General features: G+C 39.7%; 1 protein-coding gene across 1 annotated transcript in view; it reads right to left on the bottom strand.

The window, feature by feature from the left end:
• The window catches only part of LOC126106520 (vam6/Vps39-like protein), a 119525-nt gene extending 97841 nt beyond the window's left edge, over window positions 1-21684 (bottom strand). The window contains exons 1-3 of the mRNA XM_049912848.1: window positions 21404-21684; window positions 18414-18623; window positions 2115-2215 (exon numbers count right to left, since the gene is read on the bottom strand). Of these exons, the coding sequence (XP_049768805.1) occupies window positions 2115-2215; window positions 18414-18623; window positions 21404-21473 (381 nt within the window). The 5' untranslated portion in view covers window positions 21474-21684. The remainder of the gene's footprint in view (window positions 1-2114; window positions 2216-18413; window positions 18624-21403) is intronic.
• Between the last annotated feature and the right edge of the window lie 943 nt (window positions 21685-22627).

Below are 22627 nucleotides of genomic sequence, written 5' to 3'. Positions count from 1 at the left end.
TTTATCCCCCCCATGAACCATGGACCTTGCCGTTGGTAGGGAGGCTTGCGTGCCTCAACGATACAGATAGCCGTACCATAGGAGAAACCACAACGGAGGGGTATCTGATGAGAGGCCAGACAAACACGTGGTTCCTGAAGAGGGGCAGCAGCCTTTTCAGTAGTTGCAGGGGCAACAGTCTGGATGATTGACTCATCTGGCCTTGTAACACTAACCAAAACAGCCTTGCTGTGCTGGTACTGCAAACGGTTGAAAGCAAGGGGAAACTACAGCTGTAATTTTCCCCCAGGGCATGCAGCTTTACTGTATGGTTAATGATGATGGCGTCCTCTTGGGTAAAATATTCCAGAGGTAAAATAGTCCCCCATTTGGATCTCCAGGCAGGGACTACTCAAGAGGACGTCGTTATCAGGAGAAAGAACAGACGAATGAAAAAACTAGTAGAAGCCGACCTAGGGGAAGATCAGATTGGATTCCGTAGAAATACTGGAACATGTGAGGCAATACTGACCTTACGACTTATCTTAGAAGCTAGATTAACGAAGGGCAAACCTACATTTCTAGCATTTGTAGACTTAGAGAAAGCTTTTGACAATGTTGACTGGAATACTATCTTTCAAATTCTGAAGGTGGCAGGAGTAAAATATAGGGAGCGAAAGGCTATTTACAATTTGTATAGAAACCAAATGGCAGTTATAAGAGTTGAGGGGCATGAAAGGGAAGCAGTGGTTGGGAAGGGAGTGAGACAGGGTTGTAGCCTCTCCCCAATGTTATTCAATCTGTATATTGAGCAAGCAGTAAAGGTAACAAAGAAAAATTCGGAGTAGGTATTAAAATCCATGGAGAAGTAATTATAACTTTGAGGTTCGCCGATGACATTGTAATTCTGTCAGAGACAGCAAAGGACTTGGAAGAGCAGTTGAACGGAATGGACAGTGTCTTGAAAGGAGGATATAAGATGAACATCAACAAAAGCAAAACGAGGATAATGGAATGTAGTCGAATTAAGTCGGGTGATGCTGAGGGAATTAGATTAGGAAATGAGACACTTAAAGTAGTAAAGGAGTTTTGCTATTTGGGGAGCAAAGTAACTGATGATGGTCGAAGTAGAGAGGATATAAAATGTCGACTGGCAATGGCAAGGAAAGCGTTTCTGAAGAAGAGAAATTTGTTAACATCGAGTATAGATTTAAGTGTCAGGAAGTCATTTCTGAAAGTATTTGTATGGAGTGTAGCCTTGTATGGAAGTGAAACATGGACGGTAAACAGTTTGGACAAGAAGAGAATAGAAGCTTTCGAAATGTGGTGCTACAGAAGAATGCTGAAAATTAGATGGGTAGATCACATAACTAATGAGGAAGTATTGAATAGGATTGGGGAGAAGAGAAGTTTGTGGCACAACTTGACCAGAAGAAGGGATCGGCTGGTAGGACATGTTCTGAGACATCGAGGGATCACCAATTTAGTATTGGAGGGCAGCGTGGAGGGTAAAAATAGTAGGGGAAGACCAAGAGATGAGTACACTAAGCAGATTCAGAAGGATGTAGGTTGCAGTAGGTACTGGGAGATGAAGAAGCTTGCACAGGATAGAGTAGCATGGAGAGCTTCATCAAACCAGTCTCAGGACTGAAGACCACAACAACAACATATTATTTATCAATTAGTATAATAGTCTAGTGTCCTATTTTACAACATGCAGTAAATGAACATCTACTGTGCTGTTGTGATGGTGTGTAAATACATGTATAATTATGAATTTATACTTTTGTGCACGATACCTGACAAATTTTATGTACACTAGTGAGTTCTGTGTAATACAGAAACTTGTCCAATTTAGAAAATTATTTTAGTAGCATGTGATTTCATTTCGAGCAAGTTTCACTGTATAAGAAAAGAAACTTTACTCTTACACAAGGATGGCAGACTTCAGCCAAAATCTGCAGGTCAAAATGCATAAAGCCTGATGATGATGACAGATATATTAATGACAGTTGCAAGTATTAGTACTGAAGCTTATAAATGGAAGTATTGTGATTATATAAATGTATGTTCATGCCAAATGGTGCAAACTCTGCCCAAGGACAAATACAAGTATTTTGTTGTAGACACTTTACCTTGATATCTAAAGCAAACAGTGTTGCTCCCTTGGTTCTATGTACTGTTGTCATAGTTGGGAAGTTGATGGCATTCATGTCATGCACACAGATGACGTTATCTGCAAAAAAAGTTAATGTTTTTCCACAGTGGGCATATTCTAAAATTTGCGTGACAATCAATTTTACCTTAAATGTCATGACTTAATATAAAGATTACTAAAAATTATTCGGGTATGCATTAGGGGCACCAGAAAGTAATGTTATTTCTGTGGATGCCAATGTTTGTTTGTCATTTATCAGTTCACTGTGTACTTAAAAGATATGACAAAGACATTTTAAGGTTACAGTGACTTGTATACTCATAAATAATTAATTCTTGTTTTTTTTTCAGGTTATGGTGAAATGACCAGCAAAATTCTATAAAAGGTACATACCCAGTATGCTTTTTGAGTTTCACAAGGGTAGTAACACAATAGTTGGTACCAAAAATGTTTGTGATGTCTGTACATGCAATAGATGTTTGTAAATGCTAAAGATGGTTTTCTAAGTTCAAATTCGAAAATTTTGATCTTTCTGGCTCATACTGATCAGGACAACCAACAACATTAGACAGTGACATGTTAAGGGTGGAACTGGAAGTAAATCCATGTCAGACAACCAAGGAACTGTCAAAAAATCTTAACCAACCTTGGCCGACCATGCAGGAACATTTTCAGCACAGTGGTAAAGACAAAAAAAGCTAAACAATCCACCACATGCAGCTTATTGCTTTAACAACACAATAAGAAGCATTTTTTGATTGCTTAAGCACTGGAGATGAAAAATGGGTTCTCTATGACAATCCAAAATGCAGAAGGCAGAGACACTCTCCAACTCAATCACAATAAGCACAGCTAATTCTGGTTTACACCTTACAAAAGGGCTTTTGTGTGTTTGGTGACGTATTCACAAGTTCTTTACGTGCTGAAACCTGGAAAAACTCTGAATGCATGCCTTTACTGTGAACAACTGGACAGAGTAAATCAATCTTTAATTGAAAAGTGTTCAGTGATTGTCAACAGAAAAGGTGTTATTCTGTTACACAATAATGCAGGTCCACACTGCACAAGACTAACCCTGGAAAAAATTAATGAATTGGGGTGGGAGATATTGCCACATCCAACAATATTTGCCAAATATTGCACCATTGGATTTCCATTCATTCAGATCACTTCAACATTTTCTAACTGGCAAAAAATATGAAACTTTGGATGATGTCCAAAATGCCATCTCCACATATTATACTCAAATACCAATTGATTTTTAGCGAGCCATCATTGAAAACTTGCGCACTAGATGGCAAAAGTTAGTTGATAATAAGGCCGATTAAATCACAGATAATAAATAAAGACTTGTTAACAATTTATCTGTTTGAATTTAATGTACAAAAATGACATTACTTTCTGGTCCCCCTAATATAAAAATTATGGATATTCTTTGGTGGAAAAATCCGCAAAATAATGATATGTGACATGTTAAGCAACTTGTGGTACTCATGAGACTAAATCAGATTTAAATGCTGAGCTTTGGGATTCATAGTGGATACTCTGCACACATAAATCTCTGACTTATGCAAGCATTTTTCTTTTAATCGTTGGTAACAAGTAGTCCATACCTCTGCTGAACAATACATTTCATTTATACAATCACAAAATCAGGTTGTTACAATCAAAGTGCAGCTAGTCACAAAGGTCCTATGTGGGCTGTAAGTATTGTATGGCTGTAAAACTTTGTAGATATTCTAATGCTAATGTTGAACCGATTTACACTGGAAAAAATTTAGTTCTGATTTTGGTCACCAAGTGCAAATCTGCCAGTGTGAAGGCAAGAAAGACATACAGAAATGTTTCCATATGTAATGGGTTAGGAGCAGGATGAGGGAATAAAAGGTCAAACAAGTGAGAAAGGCATAATGCTGATTTTATTATCAACTGCTGCTTCCTCAATTTGTTCAATATGATCACCAGAAACATTGACCAGATGCTGCATCCATAAAATGATGGCTCAACAGTTTGATCACAGCAGTTACAGTGGAATCTGAGCAATGTGTTCCTGTATACTGGCTTCAGATTAGGTAGAGACTGAATGGGTCCCTTTGCACATCCGTATTTAAATTGGACAAATGTGGGACACAGCTGGTATAATTTTTGTTAAAAATGAAACTCCTCCACCTGCACAACATAGAGCATGTGTTGGTCTCACCACAGACTTATAGTACTGAGTCACACACAATTGATTTCGTCAAAGTGTACGGGCCTGAAAATGGTGTTGACGCAACATCGAAACTAGTAGCCAAATCAATATAAAAACTTAAGAACAGCTGGAGGAGTTTCATTTGAACAAGAATGTGTCCCTGGCAAACACGTCCTTTAGATATCCCCAGAGCCACATTCTGATCACATGATCCTGCAGATCATACATCTGGAGACCCTCTGGAAATAACATGTTCATGGAAGGTTGCATTAAGTAGATCTTCAAAAATGTTCAAATGTGTGTGAAATCTTAGGGGACTTAACTGCTAAGGTCATCAGTCCCTAAGCTTACACATTACTTCAACTAAATTATCCTCAGGACAAACACACACACCCATACCCGAGAGAGGACTCGAACCTCCGCCGGTACCAGCCGCACAGTCCATGACTGCAGCGCCTAAGACCGCTCAGCTAATTTCGCGTGGCAGCAGATCTTCCACTGGGTGAGCAACATGGATGAAAATGGTGATTCCCACATAACTGGACTTTTCCAAAGCAAGAATCACGTTATGTAGGAGGAGGTCTTGAGAGATCCTCTGGATGAACTGTCATCAAAAAAGAACCGAGAAGGCCAAGGATAAAGGTGCTTGAGATCCACATCGTACGATCAAAAACCGTGAGTGCAATGGCTCTTTGTGCACAACAAGCAGATTACAATATCCCAAAATTTGACAGTTCTGTGTATTCACTGTACCCTGTAGTGTAAAATAAACCTCATCACTCCATAAAATATAGCCTGGCCACATGTCACCGACTTCAATCTGTGCCACAAAGCAAGAACAATATCAGAACGTTGCTGCGGTTTCAGTTGCTGCACAGTCTGGACCCTGTACAGGTACCAGTGTAAAACCGGCTGCTAAGCTCTCAGTACTATTTCCCATGGGATGGACACGTCTCGTGACACTGCACTAACACTAACATTCCCCGTAACACGTACTGCAGGGTCAGTTACAATAACAGCAATCTTGTTAATAACTACCAATGGGACAGGATATCTTCCTCCTCCAGGTGCCACACCAAACTCACCTATGTTTTCATATATCGGTACTATCTCCCATAAAACATTTAATGACATTAACCCTTTCGTGAGCTGTGGGAAACATGTTTCCCACTGCACTGAACTCGCTCCTAGCCCCATGGGATTCATAGTTCCCACCTCTGTATGGTGCTGCCACCTAGTGAACAGTATAAGGTACTACTTCCAATCAGAAGTTCCTGCCGTTTTTGCTGTACCTTCGTGCAGAGGCTTTATATGGCTTTGTGTTGCTCTGCAGAGGAGCCTTTCAGTGCTGTTTGCGTGACATTTTGTGATTTTTTTTCCTCAGAGCTATAGTACAAGGTAAATACTTTTGATTTTTGCTATGGTGTCTTATTATTTGGTGTTCCCTGTTTGTGGTAAAATGTGTTTTACTTATATTACTTGTGGACTTTACTTGTACTATTTGATTTTGTTGGTGGGAAGTATTCTTTCCACCGTCTCTTTGGTAGCCCATTGTTTTACGACTCTAGAACGAAAATTTCTATATTTTTCCACATTTATTTGACATTTCCGACTTAGTGGGTTTCAGAAATAATGCACAGATCACTGTGTTACTAAAGAACATCAAGTTTACCATACCAAACCAAGTGCTTGCTTCCACTGAATCTGTCATAATATTTTTTACACTCTTGAGTTCCCTATTTCTTTGCATTGCTTTCCTTTCAGAAGTCTCATTCCCTAGATCTCAGCAATCCTAAACATGTTGACGAAATTTACAATATATTATTTTCATTACCCGATGAAAGTGATTCAGAAATTGAAGGAGATGAAGGTGCTGCAGATGAACTGAATGTTCTAAATAACACAGTCACCAGCGATTCAAGGCATGTTTCTGTGGAACAAGACACTTATGGTGATGAACATGACAGTGAATCATTCGTGCTTCTGACTTTTGCCAGTAGTGATATGTTGGACAGTGAAACCGAAGAAGAATGGAACTTCGACAATGTAAAGAACAACTTTTAAACACAAATGGAAGGAAACCAAATTTTCTCTGTAGTGCCAATGATCGGGAGTTCACTTATTTTTCTAAGTTCTTTGAAGACGATGTTTTCACACTCATTGTAAATGAAACAAACTTGTATGCAAAACAAAATCATGGCAGTAGATTTCCATCAAAAACCTGGGTGGACACAACTCCTCAAGAAATGAGAGCTTATATAGGATGTCTTATTCTAATGGGAATTCACCAACTTTCTGCTCTCTCTAACTTCTGGAGTTCAGACCCTATATTAAAAGTAGAGCCAATTGCTAATGCAATAACAATGAAACTGCAAAGCCAAGAAATCATCCAGAATATGATAAAATGCACAAATTACAGCCATTGATTGATAAGCTTTTGCAGAGTTGTAAGAATAATTATGAGCCCTCATCATTTATGTCAGTGCATGAATCAATGATTCCTTTCAAAGGACAATCATCTATGAAACACTATATGCCAATGAAGCCAGTGAAACGAGGCTACAATGTGTGGTGCTTGTCAGATTCACTCACTGGATATATAATGAACTTTGATGTTTACACAGGCAAGTGTAATGCAGATAGTGACTTGACATTGGTCCAAAGGGTTGTAGTACATCTAACAAAGGAAATACATAATAAAAATAATGTAGTTGCATTTGACAGATTCTTCACCACCGTGAAATTGATGTCAACACTTCTGACGAAGGGTGTGTATGGATGTGGAACAGTGAAAACCAACAGGAAAGATTTACCCAAATTTATGAAGGAAAATGTAAAATTGGAACGAGGACAATTCCAGTTTGAAACAAAAGGAGCCATTTCTGCAGTAAAGTGGATGGATAATCATCCAGTGACTTTCCTGTCCTCAATTCATGACCCAAGAGAAACAGCCACAGTGAAGAGGGAAAACAAGGATGGTACTAGTACAGAGATTTCTTGTTCTGAAGTTGTGGCAGAATACAACAAAATAATGGGTGGCGTCGATAAGTTTGATCAATTACGAGAAAAGTATGCTGTTGGCAGACGTTCTGTAAAACGGTGGCACAGAATATTTTATTTCCTGGCGGATGTTGCTATAGTGAACAATTTTGTCCTGTAGAAAATAAGTAAAAGACAAAGTGGACAGCATGATCAGCTCACATACAGGATCCATCTAGCAAGACAATTGATTGCTGGCTTCTCATCCCGAAAAAGGCGTGGACAAAAACCTGTCTTTCTGGCAAAAAAGAGTAAAGTACCTGAAGATGTTCGTCATGTGGCTGTAGGGGAGCATCAACCCATTTTAGGAGAAACCTACAGGAGGTGCCGTCATTGTAGTACCAAAGCTGCAGAAAAGGGCACTCGTATTTGTACATACTGTCAAATACCACTTTGCATAGACCCATGTTTCAGAAAATTTCATGGCAAGTAATTGTGAACAATCATTGTAACAAAAGAAGTAAATTTATCAAATAAATATGACATATATTGAAAAAGTTGTTTTTGTCATTTTACTCCAAGGAAGGGCAGTGGGAAGAATACTTCCCAACCTTGTTGTGTGACCTCACTTTCACAGTTGCAGCAAATCTGATATTATGCATGATAAATATACCTTTCTGTTAACTACTATCTGCTCTCCATTCATTAAAAAAAATTGCTCAATAATTTCACCCACAAAAGGGTTAAGCCTCTCTTTGAACCTTTCACTTGGTGATACTCTCTCAGTGCATCACTGTAATTGCTGCCATTCACATAAAACAGTTTCATTAACTGTGCACAGTCTCTGTTGTCAATAGCCATAGTGTTCACTCACGTTGTGGCTTGTCAAATGACAGCGTGGATGTCATACCATCTAACAAACAGTGTACAGCATCAGATTTGCACTTGGTGGCCAAAACTGGAACTAATTTTTTCCAGTGTACATCTGTTACTCATTAGCATACCAACCAATTTCCATTGCCATATGATAATTACACCTCACACTGCACTTTAATTATAACCACCCTGCAAATACAAAGGCTTATGAGGCCAATGTGAGTTTCATTAAAATTCTTCAGCAGGACAGCAAGAATAACTATAAGAAAAATTAACTACAAATGGTCTAGGACAGGAAATAGCTTAATGCAGAGTAACAAGCCCTCACATTTTGTAGTCATCAGGCTTAACATCATTTTGATGTGACCTGTTGTGACTTCTTTGTCTGTACCCTCTTTGTCCAAGTATAATAGTTGCACAAACCATCCCACATTATTTGATGAATGTATACCAATCTCTGTCTCTTCTTTACAGTTTTCTTGCAGACCAATGATTCATTTCAACACAATGCTGTGCTCCAGACATACATGCTCAGAAATTTCAGCTTCAAATTAAGGTTATGTTTGATGCTAGTAGACTTCTTTTAGCAAGGAAACTTCTATTAGTGATATACTGACTGGTTTTGCCAAATCTCAACCATGCTATCACCTTCCACTCTATCTTAGATCGTAGGCTATACTAATGCTCAGTCTATCAAACATAACTTTCATTAATATATAAATAAATAATAGTGAAACTGTGAATGAGGAAATACGCATTCCACTTGTCACATTTCCACTCATTCAAAAAAAAAATAAATAAATAAATAAATAAAAAAAAAAAATATCTGTACAACACAGGCCAACGTCCCATAATCAAAGAGCTGTAAAACACTCAAAAAAACTCCGTTAAATGAAACCATCAATGTTGTTGTTGTTGTGGTCTTCAGTCCTGAGACTGGTTTGATGCAGCTCTCCATGCTACTCTATCCTGTGCAAGCTGCTTCATCTCCCAGCACCTACTGCAACCTACATCCTTCTGAATCTGCTTGGTGCATTCATCTCTTGGTCCCCCTCTACGATTTTTACCCTCCACGCTGCCCTCCAATACTAAATTGGTGATCCCTCGATGCCTCAGAACATGTCCTACCAGCCGATCCCTTCTTCTGGTCAAGTTGTGCCACAAACTTCTCTTCTCCCCAATCCTATTCAATACTTCCTCATTAGTTATGTGATCTACCCATCTAATCTTCAGCATTCTTCTGTAGCACCACATTTCAAAAGCTTCTATTCTCTTCTTGTTCAAACTATTTATCATCCATGTTTCACTTCCATACATGACTACACCCCATACAAATACTTTCAGAAATGACTTCCTGACACTTAAATCTATACTCGATGTTAACAAATTTCTCTTCTTCAGAAACGCTTTCCTTGCCATTGCCAGTCGACATTTTATATCCTCTCTACTTCGACCATGATCAGTTATTTTGCTCCACAAATAGCGAAACTCCTTTACTACTTCAAGTGTCTCATTTCCTAATCTAATTCCCTCAGCATCACCCGACTTAATTCGACTACATTCCATTATCCTCGTTTTGCTTTTGTTGATGTTCATCTTATATCCTCCTTTCAAGACACTATCCATTCCGTTCAACTGCTCTTCCAAGTCCTTTGCTGTCTCTGACAGAAGTACAATGTCATTGGCGAACCTCAAAGTTTTTATTTCTTCTCCATGGATTTTAATACTGACTCCGAATTTTTCTTTTGTTTCCTTTACTGCTTGCTCAATATACAGATTGAATAACATCGGGGAGAGGCTGCAACCCTGTCTTACTTCCTTCCCAACAACTGCTTCCCTTTCATGTCCCTCGACTCTTATAACTGCCATCTGGTTTCTGTACAAATTGTAAATAGCCTTTCGCTCCCTGTATTTTACCCCTGCCATCTTCAGAATTTGAAAGAGAGTATTCCAGTCAACGTTGTCAAAAGCTTTCTCTAAGTCTACAAATGCTAGAAACATAGGTCTGCCTTTCCTTAATCTTTCTTCTAAGATAAGTCGTAAGGTCAGTATTGCCTGACGTGTTCCAGTATTTCTACGGAATCCGAACTGATCTTCCCCGAGGTCGGCTTCTACAAGTTTTTCCATTCGTCTGTACAGAATATGTGTTAGAATTTTGTAGCTGTGGCTTATTAAACTGACTGACTGGTAATTTTCACATCTTTCAACACCTGCTTTCTTTGGGATTGGAATTATTATATTCTTCTTGAAGTCTGAGGGTATTTCGCCTGTTTCATACATCTTGCTCACCAGATGGTAGAGTTTTGTCAGGACTGGCCCTCCTAAGGCCGTCAGCAGCTCCAGTGGAATGTTATCTACTCCGGGGGCCTTGTTTCAACTCAGGTCTTTCAGTGCTCTGTCAAACTCTTCACGCAGTATCATATCTCCCATTTCATCTTCATCTACATCCTCTTCCATTTCCATAATATTGTCCTCAAGTACATCACCCTTGTATAGACCCTCTATATACTCCTTCCACCTTTCTGCTTCCCCTTCTTTGCTTAGAACTGGGTTTCCATCTGAGCTCTTGATGTTCATACAAGAGGTTCTCTTATCTCCAAAGGTCTCTTTAATTTTCCTGTAGGCAGTATCTATCTTACCCTTAGTGAGATAAGCCTCTACATCCTTACATTTGTCCTCTAACCATCCCTGCTTAGCCATTTTGCACTTCCTATCGATCTCATTTTTGAGACGTTTGTATTCCTTTTTGCCTGCTTCATTTACTGCATTTTTATATTTTCTCCTTTCATCAATTAAATTCAATATTTCTACTGTTACCCAAGGATTTCTACTAGCCCTTGTCTTTTTACCTACTTGATCCTCTGCTGCCTTCACTACTTCATCCCTCAAAGCTACCCATTCTTCTTCTACTGTATTTCTTTCCCCCGTTCCTGTCAATTGTTTCCTTATGCTTTCCCAGAAACTCTGTACAACCTCTGGTTCTTTCAGTTTATCCAGGTCCCATCTCCTTAAGTTCCCACCGTTCTGCAGTTTCTTCAGTTTTAATCTACAGGTTACCAATAGATTGTGGTAAGAGTCCACATCTGCCCCTGGAAATGTCTTACAATTTAAAACCTGGTTCATAAATCTCTGTCTTACCATTATATAATGTATCCGATACCGTTTAGTATCTCCAGGGTTCTTCCGTGTATACAACCTTCTTTCATGATTCTTAAACCAAGTGCTAGCTATGATTAAGTTATGCTCTGTGCAAAATTCTACCAGACGACTTCCTCTTTCATTTCTCTCCCCCAATCCATATTCACCCACTATGTTTCCTTCTCTCCCTTTTCCTACTCTCGAATTCCAGTCACCCATGACTACTAAATTTTCGTCACCCTTCACTATCTGAATAATTTCTTTTATGTCATCATACATTTCTTCAATTTCTTCGTCATCTGGAGAGCTAGTTGGCATATAAACTTGTACTACTGTAGTAGGTGTGCGCTTCGTATCTATCTTGGCCACAATAATGCGTTCACTATGCTGTTTGTAGTAGCTTACCCGCATTCCTATTTTCTTATTCATTATTAAACCTACTCCTGCATTACCCCTATTTGATTTTGTGTTTATAACCCTGTATTCGCCTGACCAGAAGTCTTGTTTCTCCTGCCACCGAACTTCACTAATTCCCACTATATCTAACTTTAACCTATCCATTTCCGTTTTTAAATTTTCTAACATACCTGCCCGATTAAGTGATCTGACATTCCACATTCCGATCCGTAGAACGCCAGTTTTCTTTCTCCTGATAACGACATCCTCTTGAGTAGTCCCCGCCCGGAGATCCGAATGGGGGACTATTTTACCTCCGGAATATTTTACCCAAGAGGACACCATCATCATTTAATCATACAGTAAAGCTGCATGCCCTCGGGAAAAATTACGGCCGTAGTTTCCCCTTGCTTTCAGCCGTTCGCTGTACCAGCACAGCAAGGCCGTTTTGGTTATTGATACAAGGCCAGATCAGTCAATCATCCAGACTGTTGCCCTTGCAACTACTGAAAAGGCTGCTGCCCCTCTTCAGAAACCGCACGTTTGTCTGGCCTCTCAACAGATACCCCTCCATTGTGGTTGCACCTACGGTACGGCTATCTGTATTGCTGAGGCACGCAAGCCTTCCCACCAACGGCAAGGTCCATGGTTCATGGGGGGAAACCATCAATAATAACAGAAAACTACACGGTGAAAGACTACCAACCAGAAATATGAGGTGTGTTGGGAAAACAGTACCTTTTCATTCTACTGCTATCACAGCACTAGTGTCACAGTTCCACACATTCGCACTCGTCTCTCTAGTTCATTGTCTTTTCACTGACGTCATTAAAACTGGATTGTGTTGCGCTTAAATGTTTTAGTGGTTGTTTAAAATGTTTAAAGACAACCTCTTAGCCTGCCAACTGTGATAAGTGTTCTGTAATATGGTTCTTGATCGCAAAGAATATTACGCCAGATGAAATCATTGTCAACTTTTAGACATTTATAGTGAAAATGTAATGACTGATGGAATGGTGAGAAAGTGGTGAGATAATTCAATGGTGCATGAACCAATGATTATGATGAAGCATGGAGTGGATGGCCTCCTGTTGTCAATGATGGTTTGGTTGAGAAAGTGAATGAGAAAATCTGTGGAAAGAGATAGTTCACAATGAGAATGTTTTATCATGGGTTTCTAGACATTGCAATACTGTATTGCATGAGATTACCACAAACCACTTAAATTTTCGCAAACTGTGTTCCTGTTGGATCCCAAAAACGCTTACAGACGTCCACAAAACAAAACGAGTTGGCAGTGCAGTGACATTTCTTAGCAATACAGTGATGAGGAAGATAATTTTTAAACAGAACTGTCTGTTGATGAATCCGTCAAGCCATTGTGTTGCTTCATGACAATGCATGTCCCCATTTTGCTGGACTCACTCAATATCTTATTCAACAATTCAATTCAGTTGGGACCAAAACCTTATTCAACAATTCGGCTGGAAGAACTTGCATCACACCGTACTGGCCCAATCTTGCACCTTCTCACTACCACTGTTATTGAAGTTGGAGCACGATTCTGGGTGGAGGTGCTCTGACAGCAATGACGACGCAAAAAACGGCGTTCAGCAGTGGCTGTCTTCAATGGCAGCACCTTTCTATGAAGAGAGCACAGAAAAGATGGTTTACACCTACGACAAATGTCTGAACAATTTGGTGCTGAAAATATTTTGCCTCTTTCCTTGCCTTTCTCCAGTTCTCTAGGAATGTGCTACCTCTGGCTACATGCAACTGACGCACTCCCAGCCTATGCTCTGACAAAGGAAAACAACTGTACAGGCATTCACTATTTTTAACTTTAGCAAAAAATGTTGAAGTTAACCACAGCAATAAAACATTGTACTATTACAATACTGCCTATACAACAGACTTAAAGAAGGGATAGGTACTTAGAATATAAGCTGAGGCATCAAGGAATGGTTAAGCTTTAGGCTGCAGTAGTTAATGTAGCAATGATGAGACTTGCACAAGAAATACTAATGTGAAGAACTACATCAAACCAGTCTTTGGATTGAATACGGTAATAAAAAAACACAACACCAGAATATGTTCAATTAAGAATATAAGTGACATAGTGTAATGGTCAAGACAGTCAACTTGTCCATCTACTTTTAATGCTATTTGCTGGTAGTTCAGTATACGAAATACAACCACAGAAAAGAAGGAACATCACAGCTCAGTGTTAAAGTCTTAAGAGTACGGCCAGTGGTGTACTTATGTGTTTCATGCAGGAATGTTGTCAGTGCTTGCCGTGAGGTATGATGGGAACAAAAAAGGTGCGTAAGCTGTTTAATCATGCAGCCTATGAGAGAGCTGCAGGCAAACAACATGTTTCAAAGTAATACGTTCAGAAGAATGAGTGAAACATTGGTGTAACTAGGACCATAAATTTAATTTCTCCTTGTTTGAGCCTCAGCTGCTTGAACTGTGCTAGTATCTGCAAACCAAGGGGAGCATTATAATCCATGATATATTTGAAAAGCAGTGAAATATTTCTCTGCTCTGTGTTGCTACGCAGTTGATCTGCCTGAGCATACTAAGTGGATTAACATTTTTTAATTAAATCAATGGAGGAGGTAGGTGCATCAATGTTCATTAAAATATTGAATGTGCAATTCTATTATGAATAAAAATTGATCTACCTGCTTTCTCCCAAAATTTAACTAAAAATCACTGATCTACTTACTTCGTGTGCTCTCGCATATCAATTGCATATTCACTCCACCACCACATTTGATACATTTTTCTGTCTCTGCAATTAATCCATGAAACATGTACTAACTTCAGTCCACTTTATAGCACTCGCTGCCATAATCAAAAAATATTTCTCTCAAAACTCAATAATCCACCAAAATATGGCAAATGACAGTAACAGCTAGCCATCTTGTGGGCCTAATGACAAACAAGAACCATCAATATATTCACTGATTAGAGATGTCGTGTATTACGTAGATGGTGCCTGGTATGCTTTTGTCTGTATGTTTCAGGTGTAGATGCCAGTCATGTGTTTTGTTGGACTGACCAAAATGTTCAGCACCACTATGGCAAATTCATACCCAAACTGACATCAAGCAACATAACCTAGACATCGGGCTACGCTACAGATCATTACCAGTAGAAGTATGAAACTGGAATTTCCCTATAGATGGTGCTAGACGTCATTGCGGGGCCCATGAGACTGCGTCTGCAGCGCCCTCTTCCTGTAATTTGTTTTGTTTTGGTTTTAGGGCGCAAAACTGCTATGGTCATTAGCGTCTTCCTGTAATGGCTGACGATAAAAGCCAACACACAGTAAACCAACTTCCAAACATCGGTATCCATTTCAAATCCGTAAACACGTCGATTTTTGTACCTGCAAACCACAATTTGTGGACAGCATTGGTTTTCTGTTATCGTTTGAAGAAAACTACTGCAGAATCACATCAAATGCCTGTCAAAGCTTTCGGCGAACATTCTCTTGAGAAAACACAGTATTTCGAGTGGTTCAAAAAATTAAAAAATGGTGATTTTGATGTGAGAAATGATGAGCACAGGAAACCACCAAAAAAGTTTGAAGACAACGAATTGCAGGCATTATTGGATGAAGATGATACTCAAATTCAACAGGAACTCGCAGAACAATTGAATGTGATGCACAGAAAGCTGTTTCTCTCCAGTTGAAAGCTATGGGAAAGGTGCAGAAAGTGGAAAATGGTTTCTGCATGAACTGAATGAAAAGACAACAAACATATCGAAAGACCACTTGTGAAATGCTGCTCATCAGATATGAAAAAAGTTGTTTCTCTATTGATTAGTGAAAGGTGATGAAAAATGGATATATTTTGAGGATCCTAAGCGTTGTAAATCTTGGCTGAATCCAGGCACACCATCGACATCCACTGCAAGACCAAATCACTTTAGAAAGAAGACAATGCTCTGTATTTGGTGGGATCAGAAGTGTGTCATCTATTATGAGCTGCTAAAACCTGGTGAAACTGTTAACACTGATTGCTACCAACAGCAAATGATTGATTTAAATTGAGCATTCCATAAAAAACACCCGGAATATGGGAAAAGGTAAAGTGCTGGCAGGTCGACAGACACACAAATGAACACAAACATACACACAAAATTCTAGCTTTCGCAACCAACGGTTGCCTCGTCAGGAAAGAGGGAAGGAGAGGGAAAGACAAAAGGATTTGGGTTTTAAGGGAGAGGGTAAGGAGTCCCTTACCCTCTCCCCCAAACCCAAATCCCCCCGTCCTTCCCTCCCTCCCGACGAGGCAACCGTTGGCCACGAAAGCCAGAACCCTGCGTGCATGCCCGTGCCCGTCCGTGTGTCTATCGACCTGCCAGCGCCTCTGTTTGGCAAGTCTCATAATCCTTCCCTTTATATATATATATACCTAAAAACAAAGATGATGTGACCTACCAAATGAAAGCGCTGGAAGGTCGACAGACACACAAGCGAACACAAACACACACACAAAACTCAAGCCCTCGCAACAAACTGCCGCCCCATCAGGAAAGAGGGAAGGAGAGGGAAAGACGAAAGGATGTGGGTTTTAAGGGAGAGGGTAAGGAATCATTCCAGTCCCGGGAGCGGAAAGACTTACCTTAGGGGGAAAAAAGGACGGGTATACACTCGCACACACACACATATCCATCCACACATATACAGACACAAGCAGACATATTTAAAGACAAAGAGTTTGGGCAGAGATGTCAGTCGAGGCAGAAGTGCAGAGGCAAAGATGTTGTTGAATGACAGGTGAGGTATGAGTGGCGGCAACTTGAAATTAGCGGAGATTGAGGCCTGGTGGATAACGGGAAGAGAGGATATATTGAAGAGCAAGTTCCCATCTCCAGAGTTCGGATAGGTTGGTGTTAGTAGGAAGTATCCAGATAACCCGGACGGTGTAACACTGCGCCAAGATGTGCTGGTCGTGCACCAAGGCATGTTTAGCCACAGGGTGATCCTCATTACCAACAAACACTGTCTGCCTGTGTCCATTCATGCGAATGGACAGTTTGTTGCTGGTCATTCCCACATAGAATGCATCACAGTGTAGGCAGGTTAGTTGGTAGATCACGTGGGTGCTTTCACACGTGGCTCTACCTTTGATTGTGTACACCTTCCGGGTTACAGGACTGGAGTAGGTGGTGGTGGGAGGGTGCATGAGACAGGTTTTACACCGGGGGCCGTTACAAGGGTAGGAGCCAGAGGGTAGGGAAGGTGGTTTGGGGATTTCATAGGGATGAACTAAGAGGTTACGAAGGTTAGGTGGACGGCGGAAAGACACTCTTGGTGGAGTGGGGAGGATTTCATGAAGGATGGATCTCACTTCAGGGCAGGATTTGAGGAAGTCGTATCCCTGTTGGAGAGCCACATTCAGAATCTGATCCAGTCCCGGAAAGTATCCTGTCACAAGTGGGGCGCTTTTGTGGTTCTTCTGTGGGAGGTTCTGGGTTTGAGAGAATGAGGAAGTGGCCGGCCGAAGTGGCCGTGCGGTTAAAGGCGCTGCAGTCTGGAACCGCAAGACCGCTACGGTCGCAGGTTCGAATCCTGCCTCGGGCATGGATGTTTGTGATGTCCTTAGGTTAGTTAGGTGTAACTAGTTCTAAGTTCTAGGGGACTAATGACCTCAGCAGTTGAGTCCCATAGTGCTCAGAGCCATTTGAACCATTTTAATATTAGAAGCAAATAACCAGAGCCACTTCCTCTGATGAGAGATTATTTTGAATAAAATATTGTTTATCAGTTTCAAATACCACCCACGTGATCATTGCAACCAAATCCCAGTTTCAAACTTCTCCACCTGGTATATCATCAAATCTAAGATTTTGTATTTACATTTGTTGGCTTTGCAAACTTACAACAAAAGTGTCAACTTGCAACCTAACCTAGACCTTGAGCTATGCAACAGACCAATTTGTCACCAAATCTACATTCAAAAAACAAATGTAGACACAAAATAAATGTTGCAACTGTTCTTGTCTCTTTCTATTTGCACACACGATGTCACATTACCATTTATTTTGGGACAAAGCCAACATCCTGTGTCAGTGGGTTCAGCTGACTCGTATTCTCTATGATGTTCGTGTAGTTCTTGTGGGTGGTAGCTTAGATTATGTTGTTTACAAGAGGTATACTGCACTAGTGGACACAGTGATTCACTGAAAGGAACAATGTGTTGAACAGTATTTGTAGGCCTACATTAAATCCATACAGATTTTCTGGGTAACATTGAGGTGACAACAAAATGTAGCATAGCGCAAGGTATAAGTTAGGTTGGATAACGACAATTTGACTGAGTCGGAAAAACCAATAGATGTGTCACCTTTTTTGTGTATACATAGCATATTCCACAGTTACATTTACAAACCTGATGAAAACCATTATTTTCCCATCTGGTTTGATCCTTTCAAATCTCTGATATGTCTTAAGGCATTAATAAAATATTCTAATGTTTACGCATTGTTAGTAACATTATACACTGGTCATACGATAACAAATGTCATCAGTCTACTGCACAGCAACCTGATTCTGATCTTTCTTCTTCCTTCCGATATTCTGCTGTTCTGTTATGACTGATATAGGTGGGTTTTCTTCTTGTTTGCTACAAAAGATTATACTGCCTTGCACATAAAACATCAAGGGAATAAACCCACCTGAGAGACTGACCAGAATCTGGTAGTCCGGCACAACAGCAAGTTGCTGTATCGGTTTCTTGCTGAAGTTCTTGTTGTAGCGCAACAGCTGGACATCATGCTTGTTAGCTCCGGAGCCTGAGGTAGTAGCATCATAGCTATTCGTTCCCCGGCAGAGGATGGAGTACATAAGCAGATGCCCAGTTTTGGTTCCCACCAGTAAGTTGTCATCTGAAACAGACCCCACAGAAAAATCAGACAACCAAGAAAACAAATACTGACATATTGCCTGTTGCCTTTCTCAAGGCAAATGGATCCTAGATTCCTGTGCTGCAGCACAAAACCAGTGCAGGTAATAGGCAGAGAACAACAGTGGTAATAACCAAGCATAAGCCCCCATAACTGACATGACAGGTACACACACACTCTGGCCGCTTGGCTTGACTTCAGTCCACCACCAGCATGGATGGTGAACTTTCAGCAACCTGTGATGGCAAAATGTAAAAAAACTGCTAAACAAACACTGCCCAAAAAATCCAAGACAAAGCCAACAGACAATGTGTCAACAAAGACCCAAAAGTCTCAACATTTTTGTACTAGTAATTACTGCTGTCAATGGAAATTACATATGTAGTAACAATAATTACTGCTGAGGAGGAGTGCCTGCTTACAGTTTAACAACAGTTTAATCAGACAAGGATAAAAATATGCAAAAATCTGAAACAAAATTCGTTCTCCAAATTTTAGAATTTATTATTTTGTGGAGTTATTATTATTAGTGATTCCTTGGAATCATTTTATTAGCTTATTTTTCACCTTTGGGCATAATCACAAAAAAAATGTTAAGTTACATGTTTGCACTTTTCAACATTTCAGGATCCAAACAGCAGTGTGGAATACATCAAAATGTGACAGTATGCTGTTTTCCTGCCAAATTGTGTAAATTGTACAATCACAGATATGAGACTCTGTAACTAGAATGAAAAGTGCAACCCATGTGAAGGTTTAGGCACCACATCAGTGCAGATGGTGGATTACAATGAAACAGAATTTTACTCTGATCACAATTTCCAGAAGTGTACAGCAAATGGCCTACAACTTTCATGCTAATGAACTATAGATAAACAACACACTGTATAATATGAACATAATTCATACGGAGATACGGAAGCGTCCGATCCCGCCCGTCTGCTTTGACCCATGACGTCACAAATATGGCGGAAACAAAAACAAACACACACACTTTCTACAAGAAGCCTAATGACACTAACGGGACAAGCGCGGGAAATGGGGTGTTTTGGGTGGGGGGGGGGGGGGGGGCAAACTAAATATAAACAAATTTAGACGCCTTGTGTAGCTACAACGTTTAAGTGAAGACAGCTATGCATGAATACCCGCCCACCTCCCCAGGGGTAGTAACCCCTGCAACCCATAGAAGATAAACATGCTTCAGTAGCTGATTAGTGTTTTTTGTCTTTAAAAAAAAAAATCTCACGGGATAGAATGAACAGATCAGAAAGATAAATATAATAAACTAAAACAGAAATTGGAGGAAACAGATAATTAAAATAAGTAATAAGCGTTTTTAAATTTAAAAAAAAAATCTCATGAGATAGAACGAACAGATCAGAAAAGTAAATAAAATAAGATAAAACAGAACAGCCACACTCAAACCAAACTCCGCGCCGTCATGACGTCACACACGACAACACCCTTACGTCACGGGTCAAAGCCGACGCATGGGATCGGACGCTTCTGTCGACCCATTCATACTGAATATTGCTAGCATTCATTGTCATTTACCTAATGAAGTATTCTCTTTTACCTAATTATCTAATGTATCCATTCCATATTATTTTATTGCACTTACTATCATCTAACTAATTTCCTGGACAATTGTATATAAAAATGCTCAAAGGTGGCTGAAGTATTGTTAAGTTTTGTATCATTTTATTTATGTCAACATCCAGGAGCTGATGTGTTCTTGGGTTCTTAACATTCCTGTCACTCGATTTTAAGACATCGAACATGTCATGTAGGATTTTGTTTCTAGAATATGTTGCCTTGTTTTCATTTAGTGACTAGACCTGCACATCAGTTGAACTTTTTTCTTCTCTATATGGAACCTTACATTTGGGAATGCTATTCAATGGGAATAAGAGATGTCAATTGTGGTTTTGAGTGATATTCCTAGTCAATGTTCAAGGGAGCAAAAGTAGCCAATTGCCCCTGAAATCAAGTGTTTGTTTCAAACAGAAAAATAGACCAATGGTGAAAAATGGCGTTTTTCAAGAAATTAACACAACTCTTTGTCAGAAAGAGGGGAAGGATATATACACAGCTACTCAAGGGATAGAAAAGTCACCCCAAAGCTTCATTTAAGACAGACACAGGATGCAGTGATCAATTGAGTAGTAACACCATGCAAACCAACTCATTTGGACCATCTGAGTCCACCAATAAACAGTACTAAAATTATTTTAATATCTGGCACGCTGTCCACCTAAGGACTGTCCCCATTGTGGTCTTGCAACTGACAGGAAATTGGTCATGAAGGCCGTCAATTTTTGTACTGGGAGTCATGTGAATTCTAATTCGTGTTCTCAGTCAAATATCATGCTCTATTCATTCACTACAACCACACTCGCATGGCCAGTTTTAATTTTCTCTGATGCTAATATATTTCATCGACAACACAAAAATCTGATATACATCTTCAGCAGAATGCAGAGAACTGTAAACAATAGGCTTTAACAAAGTAGCCTATCACAATTTTGCTGACCAGTACGTCGTGAAACTTCGTACCAATACGCTCTATTTATAATTGACCAGTTACTTTGATGACGAGGCAATGAACAAAATAAAAATGAACACAGAAGAGTTTAGTATATTCTATAAGATGACTCATCATCACACTGTTTGACAGATAACCTAAAAGCACACTGGAAACTTAATGGAATGTTCAATGAAGTACCACTTATCTATAATCAAACATTTTTCTGTAAATTTACCGTAGGCAGCGATTGACTCTATCTGCACAGTTAATTTTAATAGCTGGAAGATTTCGTACGCATCATGCATCCTTAGCAATGACTGATCTACGTCTACAGTACGTGTGTACTTTCATCTGAAGAAGTTACACGAGAATTTTCCTAAATAATTCATAACTTATGATCTACGTATTAACTTCGAATGTCACACAGTATCTCTTTTTACGTAAAATAATGATGCACTCCTTTGACATACACTCCCTATCTCAGCCATTGTTGACTATTGCTGAATGCTGGACTTCGATCGTCACTTTTTCTGTCTGTATGCTAGCCTGCAATACTCGATTGAGCCGTGCTTTCGATCATAAGGTAAATCGAAACTGACAACTAGAAGGAAGAGAAGATTGACAGATGAGAGTGCAGGCGCGTAGGAAAATGAACGTCAAAGAATGTGACGTAGAGTTAATCCAATGAAAAATAGGAAGTAAGGATCGAGAGCATGAGATTAATAAGGGTGTTGCACTTGTTCAGCAACTCACCAAACTCATGTGTATAAATAGAACTCTTTACGGGAATCATCCTTTTTTGTTTATTTGCCTTTTATTCTCGAGGAATTATAATACGTTTCCACATTCGCTGTTATGCAGTTTCATGCTCGTCTTGTTGGATAATGCATATTCGGAAATCGTTTTCCGGCGATCAGCAGATTTGTAGGCGTAAAGAGTAATAAAGTAATTCTAAAATAGCTGTATTCTTTTGATAGATGAGGGTGTTACGCAAGTAGTTATTAGGGCCTACTGAAAAAATGGTTTTAGAGCCGTCACATCACGCAACAATCTTCTGTCTCATGGTTTTGAAGAAGATATCATCAAAGAAAACGAGGAACTTTAGTTTGCTAGAGCCGTTGCCGTGCAGCACAACAAAAACGCACTGTTGTGGGCTCACATCCCAACAGAGAGAAAATGGGGTAGAGAAAGAATTTTTTCGATAAATTAGCACATATTAACCATTGTGGTGCCCTAAAAGCAACCCATTCGAAATACTTTGATTCCTAAATGGTGAAGTGCTATAGCATCCACAGAAGGAGCAAGTGAGGCTCTGATGGTACCAATCCTGGGAATCAACTAATTAAAGTGTACGCCTTATGCTGGACTGATATGTGTGGTAGAATTAACAAGTATCATAGGTATTTTTATATAAAGGGTCCGTTTGGTGATGTAGTCTGAGGTCCACTGCGGACTCCTG

The sequence above is a fragment of the Schistocerca cancellata genome, chromosome 10 (genome assembly GCF_023864275.1).
Source record: "Schistocerca cancellata isolate TAMUIC-IGC-003103 chromosome 10, iqSchCanc2.1, whole genome shotgun sequence".
Taxonomy (NCBI): domain Eukaryota; kingdom Metazoa; phylum Arthropoda; class Insecta; order Orthoptera; family Acrididae; genus Schistocerca; species Schistocerca cancellata.
Note: the sequence above shows the minus strand (reverse complement) of the source record. Positions and strands in the feature narration are given on the sequence as shown.